The following is a 17,060-nucleotide window of genomic DNA, read 5'->3' on the forward strand; positions in this document are numbered from 1 at the left end:
TTCACTTTAATCTCAGAATTTCTCTATGGACATTAAATAAAGGAAGAATAGACTATGTAGAACTTAGAAAGCTGAGCTAATGTGATGAAAAAAATGTGCAACACAATTCTATGAAGTGTCGAGCGTTTTGAATGTTACATCTCGAAGTAAGGTACAGGTACCTGGCTGCACTGGTATCAGCAAGCAGTTTCCATTTTCCATTTGCAAGAAATTGTCAAAATTCACTCAATTGCATATCTGATAGATATGTGATGCAATAAGGTTAGTCTTCATATTTTGAGGTTTCAGTTAATCGACGTTTAAATCTGGTTTTCAATCAACTGATTAAGAATAATCCCCTGCCGCTATTTTAGTATCATGTGCAAATATTAACACCACTCTCTCTAGACCCATATCCAAACCATTGATATACACAGGGAACAGAAGTGGCCCCAAAAATGTACCCTGAGGAACACCAACCACTTTGAAAAAACTGGCCCAACTCCTAAGCTGTCTTTATGTAAATTTTGAATTTAAGAACAATTTTTAATCCAGTTTGTTATCCTCCCTCTAACTCTGTATCCTTAATCTTCTTGGGTGATTTTCCATCTGGAATGTGAGAAAGGCATTCCTAAATCCCGTCTGGAATCAGTGCACCTACATTTCCACTATTTACCCACCTACCATGTCTTGATTGCTCTAATCGTTACTTCATAGTCAATAAGTTTAAAAAATAGGAAATTATTTTCATCAAGGAGCCAAGAGTATTTTTGGATCTGGCAGCAGTTTAAGGGTTAATTCCACTGTTACAACATGAGATGGATGACAACCAGAGTCAAGATGCTAGCAAAGAAGAATCTACATCCTTTGATAATAGGCGTGAGTTTTGACTGATGGAAAGAAAAGATAGACCTTCACATCTGTGATATGGCTCAGGCATAAGGGTGAAAGGCAGCAATGGAAAGGATATGTCATGACTAGCTGGAAGGAAACTCAAATGAGACAACCAGAAATGACTTGATGAATATGTGTAGAGTATGCTGAAAAATAGTATCGATGGTGAGCGCAGGTGCTGTCCAAGGTCCAAATTGATTTCAGCAGAGTAATCATGGGTGAGGACCAGACCTATAATATGAATTCAGAAGTGACTGAGCTTCTCCCTAATTCTAATTTAAACAAGACTAGCTAAGGGTTCAAAACACATTGCAAATTGAGTCCCATATATTGGCTTTTTTAATATTAGATATCCTTTCAAGTTCAAGTCATTTAGAGATATTTTTATAGCAAAGATGCTTCACTTGAGCTGCAGGCTGGTTACTAGTTTTATCAACTGTTTAAAAAGAATTCAGCAAAAGTGCACCAGTAGTATTATTAATGATGCTATTTACATGTCAGTTTTGAAGATCGTATTATTAATCTGCTTGCCCTTGTAACTGTCACGTACCTGCGTAATAAGAAACTTTGTTATGCGTTCTGGCAGCCGTCCTTTCTCACTTGACAGGATTACTTCCAGCATGTCTCCATGGAGCTTCTCCATGACAACAAACACTCTTTCTGGAGTCTCAAACATGCATTCCAAATTCACCACACCAGGATGATGCAGATTCTAGGTGAAGAAATTGTATCTATAAAAAGGTGTCCTTTCCCATTGACAATACAAGTTTAAAATGGAACAGTATCTTTAAAATAAATTATTTGAGTATTTTGTGGACAAGCAAAATCTTATGGTAAGATATAGATTAGATTGTGGACACTGAAATTAAAAAGTAAATCATTAAAAGTTTACATTTACAAGGTATATATTTTTGATATTCTTTTATATTCATGATGATTTCAGCCCTAGAGAATGAAACCATCAGCTTCAGTGGTGACAAACAACAAATGCTTCTTCCCTCTCCCAACAACCCTTAACCGTTCTATTCCCATGGAAAATGGGCCAGGAATATCCAAAATTGCTTTACATAGGATTCTGACAACCAATTGTCAGACCGTTCTCAACGCCCCAGGACTGGATTTTATCCTGGCTCTCAAAGCTCAAAGGATGCTGTGTTAACCCACTATGGCAACACTCCTCCCCATTCCCACCCCCACCCACACACAATGCTAATTCTGAGGCCTCTGAATGTTTGCTGTCAATGTTCAGGATTTCTCCCCCATTTACCTGTAAAATGGCAACTTCATTCCGAAGCTGACTTTCCTGCTTTGTTGGGAATCTTAGCTTATCAATTACTTTGATTGCGACATCTCTCCCTGTCTTGCGATGTTTACCTACAAACAAGCAAAAAAGATTCAACTTTAAATGTGGACTGTAACACTGGAACATTTTCTCTTGTGATATTTTAGATTATTCGATTGCATTTCCTGCCTTCTCCAGCTCTCTTAGTCATTGTTTGGTTATCAATGGCCAGGCAGTCAATGTCAATGTCAATGTCGGAATTGCTGGCAGTGAGATTTGTGTTTTACGCGGATGGCTGGAGAAGCAGTTAGAGTTTGAAGTCAAGGTTAACAATCCGTTCACTGGCACCAGCTGATGCCGTGTGAATGGTTGAGATGCCACCAGGGCAGAAGTTCAGGATGTGGGCGACGCTCTGACTTGGATGTCCACAGTCACTATTTAAGCTCATCCTCATGTTCCACTTGTGAAGCCACATCTCCCCCGGGGCCGTCCCCAAGTGGTTGAGGGTTTCCACAGAGTTTCTGTGGGAGGTTGAAACCGGCTGGGACTTCACCCTGGGGTCAGTTAGCAGATTGAGGTTGGTGATGTTAGCAGACAACCGGGAGGTGTGCCATCGAGACATGGGGCTGTCATCAGATTGTAGGATGTGGAGAGTGGGGACTATGGGATTTCAGACGAGTGTGTGGGGTTTTTTTTGAGGTCCCGTCAATGGGACCTGCTGTCAGCTGGTGATGTGCTTTCATGAGGCAAGATGGTCATCAAGGAGTTCAACGTGTGCTAGCACAGGAAGCCCCGTGAGCTGTTTTGTTCTCAACATCCCAGAAATAATCCTCATGACTTCCTGAGGGTGGATCTCGACTACACAGTGAACCTTTCCAGTGGCTGCAATGTTTTACTTTTATTCTTATCCTCAACCAGTTTCCATATGCACTGTTTCAGCAAGGGTACTTACTACCTCAGTGGGCTGATTATTACTTCTTTTTACTGTTGAAATTTGCTATTTTTTTTTCACAGCCTAGCTAAAATACAATGATTGTTGTTGCCTCTCTCTCAGTAGAGCCTTTATAAAGAATCAGCCATAATAAATAGCTGAAGAGAACAACTACGCTGGCACAAAATAAAACTGAGTGCATGTGGTGAAAAAGGATTCCTCAGCTGGTTGGATATCAATATAAGTTTACACCAGACTTTGTGTCACTGACTCAACTAATGAAGGGCCTAAGGGACAATTTCTCTGACTAGACATTGTTAAAAGTAAAACTCCTGGAGTTTATAAAGACAGCTCATTGACTGCAGTGAAAAAACTTCACTGATGGTAATTGTCCTTTGGTATAACATAAAATAGATTGTAAAAATGAATCGTGAGAGGAAGGGTAGATTTCTTGGTGATTTCCTGGTTTGTTGCTACTCTTCAGTAAGTAACTACTTGCCCATTGTAGCATGTTTTGTTTGTGTAGCCATTCACTGTGACTTTAATATTCAGGATAATAGCTGATTTAGTCAGTGTAACATATACTTGCACCTTCTCAATAAAGTGCAATTCATGATTTGAAATAGAATATAAATACGCTCGATTTTCCTGCTTTTGTGATTTCACCTATTTAGGTTCTAGGTTTTGATAGCAGGGTTATTATCCAAACACTCTGGATATCAATGTAGGAAAAAGTAAAATCCACAAGAATGATCAATTATTTGGCAATGATAATGACAGATTTAGTACAGCAAAAGGAACTCACATGAGTTAATTTGTTTTGTTTGATGCTTTGTTTAAGTGCTTATAGTATTTAAATAAGAAATTAAGCTTAAATATAGATAACACTTGCTATAAATTTTCAGCCAATATCTGCAATCTGTGCAAAGCACTGCGCTACCAACTGCCCATCATATGATGGAGGAATTATTAACTTGCATGGTATAGGCCAGCTGCAAAATCTTTCTCCTATATCTCTTACATCGCTTGATCCGGTTGTCAAGCTCCTCACACTCTCTCCATTTTCAGGTACCATGTCCTAAGTGGGCATTGGTGACCACAGACCTCTGTGCTAATCTTGCTCTAGAGGTGTGGATCATCTTTGTTGATGGTACATTCATCTAGTTTGTGAGGCTCTTGAAAAAGATCATTCTTTGTCTACCTCAATCTCTTTTACTATCGATCTTTGCCATTAGCAACAGACTTTCTAAGGGGAGATGGTGCCATGGTGGTAATGTCACTAGTCCAGTGATCCAGAGGCCCTGGCAAATGCTCGGGAGGCAAGGAATCAAATCCCACCATGGCAGCTGGTGGAATTTAAATTAAATTAATAAAAATACAGAATTGAAAGCTTGTGTTTAATGGTGACCATAAAGCTATCATCGATTGTTGTAAAAACCCATCAGGTTCACTGATGCTCTTTAGGGAAGGAAATCTGCCGTCCTTACCTGGTCTGGCCCACATGTGACTCCAGACCCACAGCAATGTGGTTGATTCTTAAATGCCCTCTGAAAGGCCCAGCAAGCCACTCAGTTCATGGGCAATTAGGGATGGGCAATAAATGCTGGCCTTGCCAGCGACGCCCACGTCCCATGAAAGGATAAATCAAAAATCACAAGTTCTTCTTCACACTAACAGAAGAATCGGCACAGCAAAGTGATTGCCCAGGTTAAGGATTCACTTTGCAATCCTTATTCTGTCGCTCACAGGCCATATAATATCATTTATAAAATGGTATCGGTTTTCTTATACTGCTTGCTGGAGAGAAATACCTTTAAAGAAAAATCAAATCAGCTTACAGATCACTGCCTGCAGATCACTAAATGTAGCCGATATGATTGGTTTACTTCACAATGGATTTTGTTCCATGAATGGAGGAATTAAAGTTTACAGAATTATTAATAAACAGGGAAATTTCTCAACAGAAAATAGCTACTTTCAGCTGAATGAGTGTCTTTAGGGTGTGGTTATTCTACAATTCAGTTACACGTATATACAATCATGATGATGCTGCTAAAATAAGTTGATTTCTGGATGTTATGGTAAGTTTCCTTACCCCCATAGACGATTCCAAACTGCCCGGATCCCAGTACTTCATCTGGAAATATTTGATATACCATGCTGATGTCCTGTTGGATGACAGTTATTAGAATAGGTTACATAAGCCTCATTACTGAAAAAAAGACTTCCTCGACAAAATGAGAATCACATCTAAATTATAAACTCTGCATTAATTCCGAAATTCCAAAACGCAAGCTCATGGATATCGAAGCCAACAATCGCTCATTTCCAAAACTGAATAATATTTTTACAGCACTCAGGGAAAAATGTTTCACCAGCTTTCATCATCAGAGATGTCCCCCAGGGTTTATCACGAGCACAATTCATGTTTTTGATACCCGTTAGTGATTTGGACTTGTGGGTACAGGGCACAATTTCAAAATTTGTAGATGAAATGAAACTTGAAGTATAGTAAAGGGCGAGGAGGATAGTGATAGACTTCAAGAGGACATAGACAGGCTGGTGGAACGGGCAGACAGATGCAGGAATATGTGGCGTGGCGTATTTTCTTTCTGTCAAAATGAAAGCTAAACAGCACAAATTTAAAGAACGGAGAGACCTGGCAATGTTCCTACACAAAGCTGTGAAGGTGCAGGGCAGGTTAACAAATCGGGATTCTGGGCTTAGAAACAGAGGCACAGGGTACAAAAGCCAACATGTTTTGCTAAACCTATATAAAAACCTAGGGGGGATTTTATGGGATGTGTAAGAGCAGGAAATGTGGTGGGCGGGTGACTTAATTAGGTGGAGCCGAAATTTCACTTTCCTGATGGGGGTTCACACTTAGCGATTAACTCAGTGACCTACTTGTGGCAGGTCGCGGGTCTCATGCTGCCCTGTCCTGGGCACATGGCGGGTACCGTGTATACTTATTACATTGACATCTTTTGTAATTGTGTCCTACCTTTATGATAAAATCAGCAGCGCAGGAGAACCTTGTGACACCCCCTGTTCACGGTGCTTTAAAGGTTGTGTCTGACGTCAGCAGTTTTCCTTGTTGAACTCTGCAGCACAAGGAAGGGAGGAGGAGAATGGTAGCCTGTATGGAGGCTCGGGACCGGCAAGGACGAGTCAATGGTGGTGGGTGGACTGTGTGGTGGCGTGGTGTGGAGTAGGATCAGGGGCATGGAGGAGTGAAGTGGGAAGGGCCTGGTGTCCTGGTTGTGGTTGGGGGTGGGGCGGGGGGGGTGGGGGTGGTTTGGTGGGTGGGGCTGGGGTCTGTCAGTCAAGGTAAATGAGGGGCCTTTAGGGCAGGGTCAGTACTTTCCAAATGTGTGTCCATCTCAGGGTGTTGGCTGGTAGAGTCCTTACAGGACTTTGAGATCACCTTTCAATCATCCCCACTGGGAGTGATCTCAGACAATGCCCTTTACAATAAATAGTTAGGATAAATAAAGAAATATCCCTAACTCTGCTGTAAAAATCAATGTGTGAGGTGTGCCTGTACATTTAGCTCTTTGATTGAGCTCGTCTCAACCAAAAACGATGATGCACACATGGATAAAGTGAAACCGGTGTAAGATTAAATATTTACAAGTAAAAGTTAAATTTGAAAAACACTCATACCACCTTTGTGCTCTCAATAAGTCTTATATTAATGGCAATGGAGTTGGGCAGGAAAGTGGTGGCCCTGATACAGAGCCTCCCTGTTTGTCCACGAGGTTCTTTTATAGTTGCCCACAGCTACTAAAATTGTCAGCTGACAGTGGGTTTCACCAATAAGAAGCTTTCCCTGCTGCGGAATCGCATGTGTCTCCATCGCACTCTCTGCCAGACCATGAATTTTAATGGTAATTGCGTGGGAGGCAGCAAAAGGTGAAGGAGCGGAAGTGGCATCCATTCCCTGCAATACCGCCAGGAACTGCACGCCAAGGTTAAAATTCCGCCCTAGGTCTGCCCCAGCTGGCATGTTGTGCCCAATACTATGCACCACACTTTAGGAAGGACATGAAGACTCTGAAGAGGATACAGAAGAGATTTATTATCGTGGTTCCAGGGATGTGGGATTACAGTTACAGGGATAGCCTGAAGTCAGGGTTATTTTCCTTACAGCAGAGAGAATGTTAAGAGAAACAGCTTCCAGTGGATGGAGAGTCAATAGCAGGGATAACAAATCCAAGGTGATGCGCAAAGGAATCAGAAGCAAAATGAGGAAAAACATTTTGTGCGAGGAGTTAGCATTTGGAGTATAGTGTCTGCTAGGATGGTGGAAAAAGGAATTGGATAAATGCTTGAAAGATTTAAAAAAAACATGGATATGGGGAAAGAGTGGGGGAGTGGGACTAATTAGATTGCTCTTTGGAAGGGTTGGTGCAGACAGAATGCTCTGTGCCAATACTATTCTGATATTCCAGGGTTTCTTTTAACTTGAGCAGGCATTGCTTCAATGGAAACATATACAAACCTTTTATAAAGGTTAAGTTAAAAGTTGAAATGATCAAATATATAAAGAAATATTTTTTTTAAAGGTCTAGGTGACCTTATAAGAAAACTTTCATTTTTATATCACAAGTTTTAATGTTTCATCAGTAAATTATGAATGGATATCATTGCTGGAGCTCCGTTTTATTTTTCATGATGTCCTTTAGGGAAGGAAATTTGCCGTCCTTACCTGGTCTGGCCTACATGTGACTCCAGACCCACAGTAATATGGTTGAATCTTAACTGCCCTCTGGAATGACCTAGCAAGCCACTCAGTTCAAGGGCAACTAGGAATGGGCAACAAATGCTGGCCTTGCCAGCGACACCCACATCCCATGAAAGAATAAAAAAAATAAAACCACTCTTCCCTCCTTAGTTCTAAGATAGCAAACAAAGTTAATATATTTTGAAGAGTTGTTGTTTAGCTGCGTTCTTCTATCCTCGTGGTATCAACTGAAAATGTAACAATTGCATGTGAAGCAGTGATTGATGTTTACTCTGTTAAAATCACCTACATCAATCATTGAAGGCAGCGTCACTCATGACTGTTAAAATCATTCTCACCCGTCAAATATAAATAGGTATTTGACATTTGGCTGCTAGATATGCTCATAGTACCTTAATCACATTCTATAATGTAAAAAACATTTTTCAAGTTAAAATTATTTTTGATAAAATGGTTAGAGAAAATCATCTTTAGTGTGATTCATTCCTTAGGGTGATTATGTCTTCAACAGAGATGGTAATGCTGAGGATACATTTACTCCACAACCATTTAAAATTTGCTATTTTTTTTTTCCATTAGTTTGAAGCAAAAGGCTGGAGGCTCCCTTGCCCCAGCTCCCTTGCCCCAGCTCCCTTGCCCCTTGCCCCAGCTCCCTTGCCCCAGCTCCCTTGCCCCTTGCCCCAGCTCCCTTGCCCCAGCTCCCTTGCTGCAGCTCCCTTGCCGCAGCTCCCTTGCCCAGCTCCCTTGCCCCAGCTCCCTTGCCGCAGCTCCCTTGCCCAGCTCCCTTGCCGCAGCTCCCTTGCCCCAGCTCCCTCGCCCCAGCTCCCTCGCCCCAGCTCCCTCGCCCCAGCTCCCTCGCCACAGCTCCCTCGCCACAGCTCCCTCGCCCCAGCTCCCTCGCCCCAGCTCCCTCGCCCCAGCTCCCTCGCCCCAGCTCCCTCGCCCCAGCTCCCTCGCCCCAGCTCCCTCGCCCCAGCTCCCTCGCCCCAGCTCCCTCCCCCCAGCTCCCTCGCCCCAGCTCCCTTTCCCCAGCTCCCTCCCCCCAGCTCCCTTGCCCCAGGTCCCTTGCCGCAGCTCCCTTGCCGCAGCTCCATTGCCGCAGCTCCCTTGCCGCAGCTCCCTTGCCCCAGCAGTACCACCGGGGGCAGGGGCCCCTGCTGGAACTGTATTCGGTTCCTGAAGACGAGCAGCTTGGAGCCCAGACAGGATCACTCCAGGGCCACACCGGTAGGGCCCTGGCAAGGTGGGTAGGGGGGGCCAGGATCGACAGAGCTGAGGTGAGGTGAAAAAACGTAGGGGAATATTTTGCAGGGGCTTCCGATTGGCAAAGAGGACCTGAACAGGAGGCACCCTCCAGCTCGGCCACAAGGTGTCACCTGGTGGGCAGGGCACTTGGCACCAGCCTCCCCCTCCAAGGGAAAGATACCCCCAGTGATGGGTAACTGACAGGTACAGTGCTGCTGCTATGGCGCCCAATTTTACACACTTCCCCACTTGGTATCCCACCCCTGGTACAGCGTAAAATTCTGGCCTTGCTCTTTGGTGTGTCTGCGTAAAAATAATAGTTAACAGCTTGAAATTTGTTGAATATATTTGCTTTTACTTTTAGCTCCTCTTTATCCCCAGTCACAACAGACCCATGAAGTAACCCATCTGGACTGAAGCGTTTTAAGTTGAAACTGTGACTAGTATTTAAGTGTGCTCCTAGGTTAAATCAACGTTTTGTCAGGAAGATATAATAATTTTTATACTATTATTTGGAATCTATTGTAAAGTATTGTGAAAGTGGGGTGTCTGTGTGTGTGCGTGTCTGTGTCTGTGTATGTGACTTAGTTGAATTAGAGACAGCTGGTCTGAAGGCTTTGGTGTAAGAAGAGAAGCTAGGTTTGAAATGCTAAATAGGTAAACATGGATACAGTTTTAGAATGTGAGGTGTAAAGGGACATCTGCATTTTTAAATAAACCAGGCTAGCCTGAATTCAAAGGAGGGGGTGAAATGTTACACCTAGCCAGGAGAAGTTAAGAAACAATGTGTTTATTTCTCCCAAAGATTACTAGTAAAATTGGTACTATGATAGATTTTTATTATTGGAAAGATAAAGTCCAAAGACAAACTGAAACAATAGGAATTTGCATTCAAAGGGGAAAATATGTATAAAGGAGAGAAGGCTGTGTGCAAGGGAAGGATTTCTAAGATCTAACAAGTGTGAAAAGTCTTTAGCCTCTGTGCTCAAACTGCTGTCTGCAAGAACTGAAGTTAAGAAAACTCACTTTGAATTCGACTATCGTGTATTGTGTTACTTTGCCTGGGTCTTTTAAATTCTATGTGTTTTACTGTTGCCTTAATGGAGGTGTAACTGGGAGTTGGATTAATTAGGGGAGCTAGGAGTTATCATAGAACTAATTTGTAGATCTACGTTGTGCTTAAAATTATTTCTTTTATTAATAAATGTTTAGTTTAGTTTTGTAAAAACCTCTAAGACTAGGTGGACTTATTACTACTGAACTCAGGGCACGCATCTCAAAATAAATATACAAATTGTAAAACAGTTGTGGCAGTTGTTCCAAGTTTCCCTTTGGGATTTGAGCAGCTCAGCATTTCCCATCGCTGTGCCATAACAATGTACACCTGAACTACAGTGTATCAGTGTGGACATGATGGGGCAGGGGTTGTGGATTATGAAGGATTAATATTCAGCTACTCCTAAAATGAACCTAATTGATAATCATATGTATTTTTGTGTCCTGCAAGTGGCCATTGACTGGCCCTCCCAGACTGACTGCTGTTTCAGTAGACTGGTCAAACAGAATGGACAGCACAGAGGAAAAATAACACTGTTTGAAGCGCGGCAATGTAATGGCATCTTTGATCTTCAGTGATGGATTTTCATTCCAGTTTGTGACCAATAACATTCCTTCCCTTCTGCAAACACTACTCACCACATTCTCCTGGATCTGGCAGTTTGACACTGAAATGCTGATGGACGCGTCTCCTGGTAAAAGAGAATTTACCGCTGTGAAATGGTTTGAAATGTTTATGTGCCAATTATGTTAAGTTCATAAAAAAAGAAAAGCAGGAAATACCCAGCAGGTCAGGGGGCATCTGGAGAGAGGAAAACACCTAATGTTTCACGTTGGCTCTGTGTCTCTCTCCATAGATGTTGCCTGACTAGCTGAGTATTTTTATTGCGCATTTCTGTCATCTGCATCCAACATGTTAGACAACATGGTTTTTGTTAAGGCTTTCATACAATCAGTGTGTGTGCTGGGTGAGCATGTGGTGCTTGGTACTATAGGACCTTCTCGGGTATCTAGTCATTCACGCTGTGCTTGTGTGACCAGGGCTGGAACTGTTCTGTGCTGCAGTTGTGAAGATCTCCCATTTGTGAAGAAGATCACGATAAAAATTCTCACCTCCTCAAAACCAAGACCTCTTGCTCACAGTTATGAACATTCGGACATATGAAATATGCACAGGAGTGGGCCATTCGGCCCCTCGAGCCTGCTCCGCCATTCAATAAGATCACAGCTGATCTGTTTGTGTTTCTATTTCCACATTCCCATCTACCCCCGATAATCTTTGATTCCCTTGCCTAACAAGATTCTATCTACCTCTGCCTTAAAAATATTCACTGACCCCACCTCCACCGCCTTCTGAGGCAGAGAGTTCCAAAGTTGCACAACCCTCTGAGAGAAAAAAATCTCCTCATCTCTGTCTTAAAAGGGCGACCCCTAATTTTAAAACTGTGCCCCCTAGTTCTGGACTCACCCATAAGTGGAAACACTCCCTCCATGTCCACCTTGTCAAGACCATTCAGGATCTTACATACTTTAATCAAGTCACCCCTCACTCTTCCAAACTCCAGTGGAAACAAGCCCAGTCTGTCTAACCTTTCCTTATAAGACAACCCATTCATTCCACGTATCAATCTAGTAAACCTCCTCTGAACTGCCTCCAATGCATTTACATCCTTCTTTAAATAAGGAGACCAAAACTGCACAAGGTATTTGAGATGTGGCCTCATGAATGCTCTGTTTAACTGAAGTATAACATCCTTACTTTTATGTTCAGTTTTTCTCATAATAAAGGAAGCATTCCATTAGCCTTCTCAATTACTCACTGTACCTGCATACTAACTTTTTGTGACTCATGCACTAGAACACCTAGATCCCTCTGCACCTCAGAATTCTGCAGTTGTTCCCCATTTAAGTAATACTCTGCTTTTTTATTCTTCCTGACAAAGTGAACAACTTTACATTTTCCCACATTATACTCCATCTGCCAGATTTTTTCCCACTCACTCAGCCTATCTATATCTGTCTGCAACCTCCTTAGGTTCTCTTCACAACATACTTTCCTACCTATCTTTGCGTCATCTGCACATTTAGCTCCCGTACCTTCACTACCCTCATCTAAGTCATTGATATAAACTGTAAAAAGTTGAGGCCCCAGTACAGACCCCTGTAGGACTCCACTCATCACATCCTGCCAATCAGACAAAGACCCATTTATGCAAACTCTCTGCTTCCTGTTAGCCAGTCAATCTTCTATCCATGCTCATACATTATCCCCTACACAATGAGCTTTTATTTTCTGCAATAACCTTTGATGGTGACATCTTATCAAATGCCTTCTGGAAATCCAAGTACAGTATGTCTACAGGCTCCCATTTATCCACATTGCATGTTACTCCTTCAAAGAATAGTTGAGGTGATCCACTGCAGCTCTGACCAATAGATTCAAATACATAACGTAATAATATATAATCTCCTCAGGTAGCTACTTTTCCGTATCTCAAACATATTTTGACATTGGAACATTGGAATGTAAAAAAAAAAACAGCAGGATATGCAGTAATGGGTTCAAATCAAATATTTATTCAGTAAATGTTTTGTGCTTAACTGAAATGATATTTGCATTCTGTGCCTATTCTAGAACCAATCTGCACAGTTTCACTAGAATGTTCAGTGAAGATGTTTAAGTATAATATGCAAGGGAGAATGGTAACATAGGAACTGCTAGATGAAAACAGAGGTCCATCTAATTTGATTTCTACCATTGTCACAATCACAATGAGAGTGCATTCAGATTAAGTTATGTCAGTGCAGAGTTGGCCTAAAAGAAAATGAGATATTTTTCTGTTGATCAGAGAATTGATTTTTTTTAAACTCAGTGTGTGAGTGCAACTCGACATGACTGAGTGGTTCTGAGTTAGAAAGTCAAGCCCCACTTCACAGGTTTGAGCCCATTATTTATTTGGCACTGAGTACAGTGCTGAGGGAATACTGAGGGAGTACAGTGCTGAGGGAATACTGAGGGAGTACAGTGCTGAGGGAATACTGAGGGAGTACAGTGCTGAGGGAATACTGAGGGAGTACAGTGCTGAGGGAATACTGAGGGAGTACAGTGCTGAGGGAATACTGAGGGAGTACAGTGCTGAGGGAATACTGAGGGAGTACAGTGCTGCACTCTTGGAGGCAATTCTGTTGGATGAGACACTAAACCAAGATGCCATCTGCCTTCTCCGTTGGGCTTATAGGGTCACATGGCACTATTCAAAGAAGAGTCCGGAGTTTTTCTGTATTCTGCTTAAAATTTATCCCTCAACTTCCAACACTAAAACCTATTTATCTCATTGCTATTCAATACAAATTGGCTGCTACATTATGGCAGTGACCATACTTCAAAAATACTTAAATGGCTGTGAAGTGCCATTCTCAGGATATGAGAGTGGTTATATATAAATGAAAGACTTCCTTTTCTTATTTCAAAAAACGGGGCAAATGATGGGTTGAAAATCACAGCCTTTCAGAGTGTATTTGCACTAGAACCTTAGCATTGGTGTGAAGCAGTTTCAGATACCGATTCAGATGTAGTGACGTGCAGAACAGATGTCAAAGCCCAAACTGACTCTGAGGTAGAGGAAAGTCCATCATAAGATATAAACTCATGGGGAGGTGCTGTCAGGCCTGACCCTGACACAGGTTAGATTTTCACAGTTAACTTCAGTGTATTGAAGTGAAATCTTCGCGCAGATGCTGAAGTTATGGCCTCAATGCAGCCTCACATAAAAGATTTCACCTGATTTCTAATCAAAATCTGTGAAGGTCCCACATCACTGAAAGAAGATTTCCACTCAGTACTTTTTGTCCCAGTATTATGCTGAAATATTTGTCAAGGCAGGTGAAAGTTGTTTGGCACAGCTTTGGGAGTGGTGAAGCATGACAAATCTTAGAATGATCTCCAATAAAAACAGAGCTACATTTTAAAATTGCTTGGTGGAATTTAATCCACTCCCAATGGCGGAACCAGACCTGGGTGCCACTTCTGCTTTGGTATTGGGAGCCAGTGCCCATGTGATTCATATGAAAATTTAAAACGCCAACAGCAGGCATGTGAAACACACAGAATCACATGATGGAGGATCCCGCCATCAGGCGACAGCTCAACAGGTCCATGCGGGTTATAGCAAAACCATTGGACAAACATGGAAGCTCTGCATCAAAGCCCCAAGTCTCATCTCCACCTCCTTTTCATCAGCAGTCTGGGCCATTTGTCCTGTGCACCCCTTCATCCTCCTCAAACTTCTCCCCCACCCCCCGTCACTCCCCTACCCTCCCCCACTGTTATGAATCTTTATTGTCCTGCCGCACACCCACCCCCGCCCTCCCCCACACCCAGCATCACATCCAAACCCCTTCCACATCACTTGGGTGATGTCAGAGCCATATTAAAGTTCATTTCCTTATACTCGGTTCAGCAATGTCTCATTTCAGATTCTCCTCTTGGCAATCAGGGAATGGTGGGAGGTGCCCTTCCCGACCAATGGCAACAGGAAGCCCTCCCACCTGACTAAGGTGGCCTTGGATGGAGAGGGCAGAGGAGGCTAGCAGCCATGGGGTCCACCCGTGATCCTGGGTCCAGTGCAGGGAAAGGATCAATGAACTCCTTCAATCCACCTGGGTAAGTGTCACATTGGCCTGGGATTGTCTGTCATGTGGGATTCAGGCTCTGTGTGAGAGTGCAGCTGGGTGAGGTGGGCAAAGGTATGATCAGCCTCAGGACTGCTTGTTACTTGAGGCCAAAGCATGTTACAGTTTGGATTGAGCGAGTGACTGGATGGAACGAAACACATCGACAGGCCAGTATGTGTGTGGGGATGTGTGCAGACAAGGGACTCGGTTGGCGTTTGTCAAATCACTAAATCTCCACCTTCTCCCGCAGGACAAGCAGATCCATAACCTGAAGGAAAATCTGCAAAGACAGGTGGGGGTGGGGGAGTGTGTTGGAGGGGGGCGGGTGCCCGATTTCAAGTCTTCAGACCCACTGAGGAAGAAGCCGTCCGGATTTCAGGGAGAACGGGGTAACCGAACTACGGAGTGACAAAGGGGCAGAGTGAGAGTGAGAATGCACTCAACCTGCTGCTGCCACAATGGGTGCTCCCTCAGGACCACGTAAGGAATTGGGATGTGCTCATAGATTCTGAGGAACCTTAACTTGTTTCTTATTGTTGCCCACAGGTCTCCATACTCCAGGCCGCAAGCCTCAGCCACTCGAAGATTCGACCTTTCCACAAGATGATACCAGTGAGCCAGGGGATGCACCATCGCCTATCTCACCTGCACTCACACTGTCATAGAGGGGGTTGCATTTAGTATCAGGGCCACAGCCTGGTCAGCACAGCACAGTCAGGCCCCAGCAGCTGAGGGGGGGCTGTGACAGTTGAGACCCCCGACACTCAGAGGACCCGTTGAGGCCCATGCGGATGACAAGCCTCTGACAGTGGTCACAACAAGGCTGCTGGAAATGCAGCAAAGTTTAGGGGAAAGTAGGTTAGAGATTCCAGGGATTATGTGCAGCTTTGTGTGGACTCCGGATGAACCCATGCACACCGTGAGTTCTGCCATGTCTCAGGCATATGGGCCCATGGTTTCATCCATGGAGAGGTTGGTAACTGCCATGGAGAGCCAGGTCTGGCAGCTAACCCATACGTGCTCAGACCAGCATTCCAGCACCCAAGCCAAAGCGGGACTAGGCTAGAGGGGAGGAGGCACCAGAAACTCCCTCCAGGAGCCCCTACCCCTGAGGGAGACAGGAAGGTACCATTGCGCCATTGGAGGAGGAGCATGTGCCTGCTGCCCCCTAGGACTTCCTCTCAGGGCCTTCCCAGGGTGAGTGGCCTCTCCTCATCCCCTCAGTCACTGACTACATTGCATCCAGTAGGGGTGACTGAGGACGATGCCCCCAGTAGGCCAGAACACCCAAGGCCTGGACCTCCAGAGAATGCAGGCCAAAGTCATCACAGGGCAGCACACTCAGCAGCCTGCCTGCACCCCAGCTGTCAAGATTGGATTCACACCAAAACATACTGGTAGGAAAAGAAAACTGAAGAATTTATGAGAGCACAAAGGTGGCCCAGGTGTTTTTATAAAATTCGCTTTGTCATGTAAATATCGCACAATATATTGTTATCACTTTATTCATGTGTGTATCGTTATCCTTTATAGAGACTCGATTAGTCAGAGACCTAACTACACTGTCATGCCTCGTGGCTGGCACTCATTGAAGTTGACATGGGAATGTTAGACATTTCCTTTCTTGTGTAGGAGGCTATGGTATTTGTGATCAATCTTTATTTAATGTTTATGAATGTGTCCATGTTGATGGTCACCAGCCTGTGGGACATTGAGGAAGATGTGGGCTCTGCAGACACTCCGTTATTTGCAGTGTCAAGGAGATTGTCTGAGATTACGTTCAACAGGAACAATTGAACTGCTTTATGTAAAGTCAAGGGCCTTAACAATGGAGCAGGTTCTGAGATCTTGGTTGTGATAAGCTGGTTGACATATTCCCACTAGCGCATCAGTTTTCCTGGGCAGGATTCTTCAGCAGTGAGTGTGTGTGACACCCGCCTTGCCCACTCCCCAGCAGTGACTGGTAAACATTCCAAACAGGCAAATCTGCCCTGGTTATGGGACAATGGTCATTTAGGCCCCTCAATTTTGGGTGAATCATGTGTGTATGAGATTGTCCCTGGCATCTCTCTCCATGGCCCTGGCATCCAGTAGAGGTTCATACACATTTATGCCCTCTTCCTGAGGCTTGGTCCATTGAACCTCATCTGAGGAGGAGTGTTGCTCCTCCCTTAAGACCTGATGCGAGGGTTCACCGCGTTGCATTGCCACATTGTGCAGTGCACAACATACTACAACTATCCATCAAATCC

At 43.7% G+C, this 17,060-nt stretch overlaps 1 protein-coding gene across 1 annotated transcript in view; it reads right to left on the bottom strand.

The window, feature by feature from the left end:
* Positions 1 to 17,060, bottom strand: part of LOC144693400 (serine/threonine-protein kinase D1) — a 193,290-nt gene that overhangs the window by 14,419 nt on the left and 161,811 nt on the right. The window contains exons 10-13 of the mRNA XM_078563280.1: positions 10,774 to 10,826; positions 5,182 to 5,254; positions 2,141 to 2,247; positions 1,424 to 1,585 (exon numbers count right to left, since the gene is read on the bottom strand). Of these exons, the coding sequence (XP_078419406.1) occupies positions 1,424 to 1,585; positions 2,141 to 2,247; positions 5,182 to 5,254; positions 10,774 to 10,826 (395 nt within the window). The remainder of the gene's footprint in view (positions 1 to 1,423; positions 1,586 to 2,140; positions 2,248 to 5,181; positions 5,255 to 10,773; positions 10,827 to 17,060) is intronic.

This window comes from Cetorhinus maximus, chromosome 18 (genome assembly GCF_964194155.1).
Source record: "Cetorhinus maximus chromosome 18, sCetMax3.hap1.1, whole genome shotgun sequence".
NCBI classification, from domain to species: domain Eukaryota; kingdom Metazoa; phylum Chordata; class Chondrichthyes; order Lamniformes; family Cetorhinidae; genus Cetorhinus; species Cetorhinus maximus.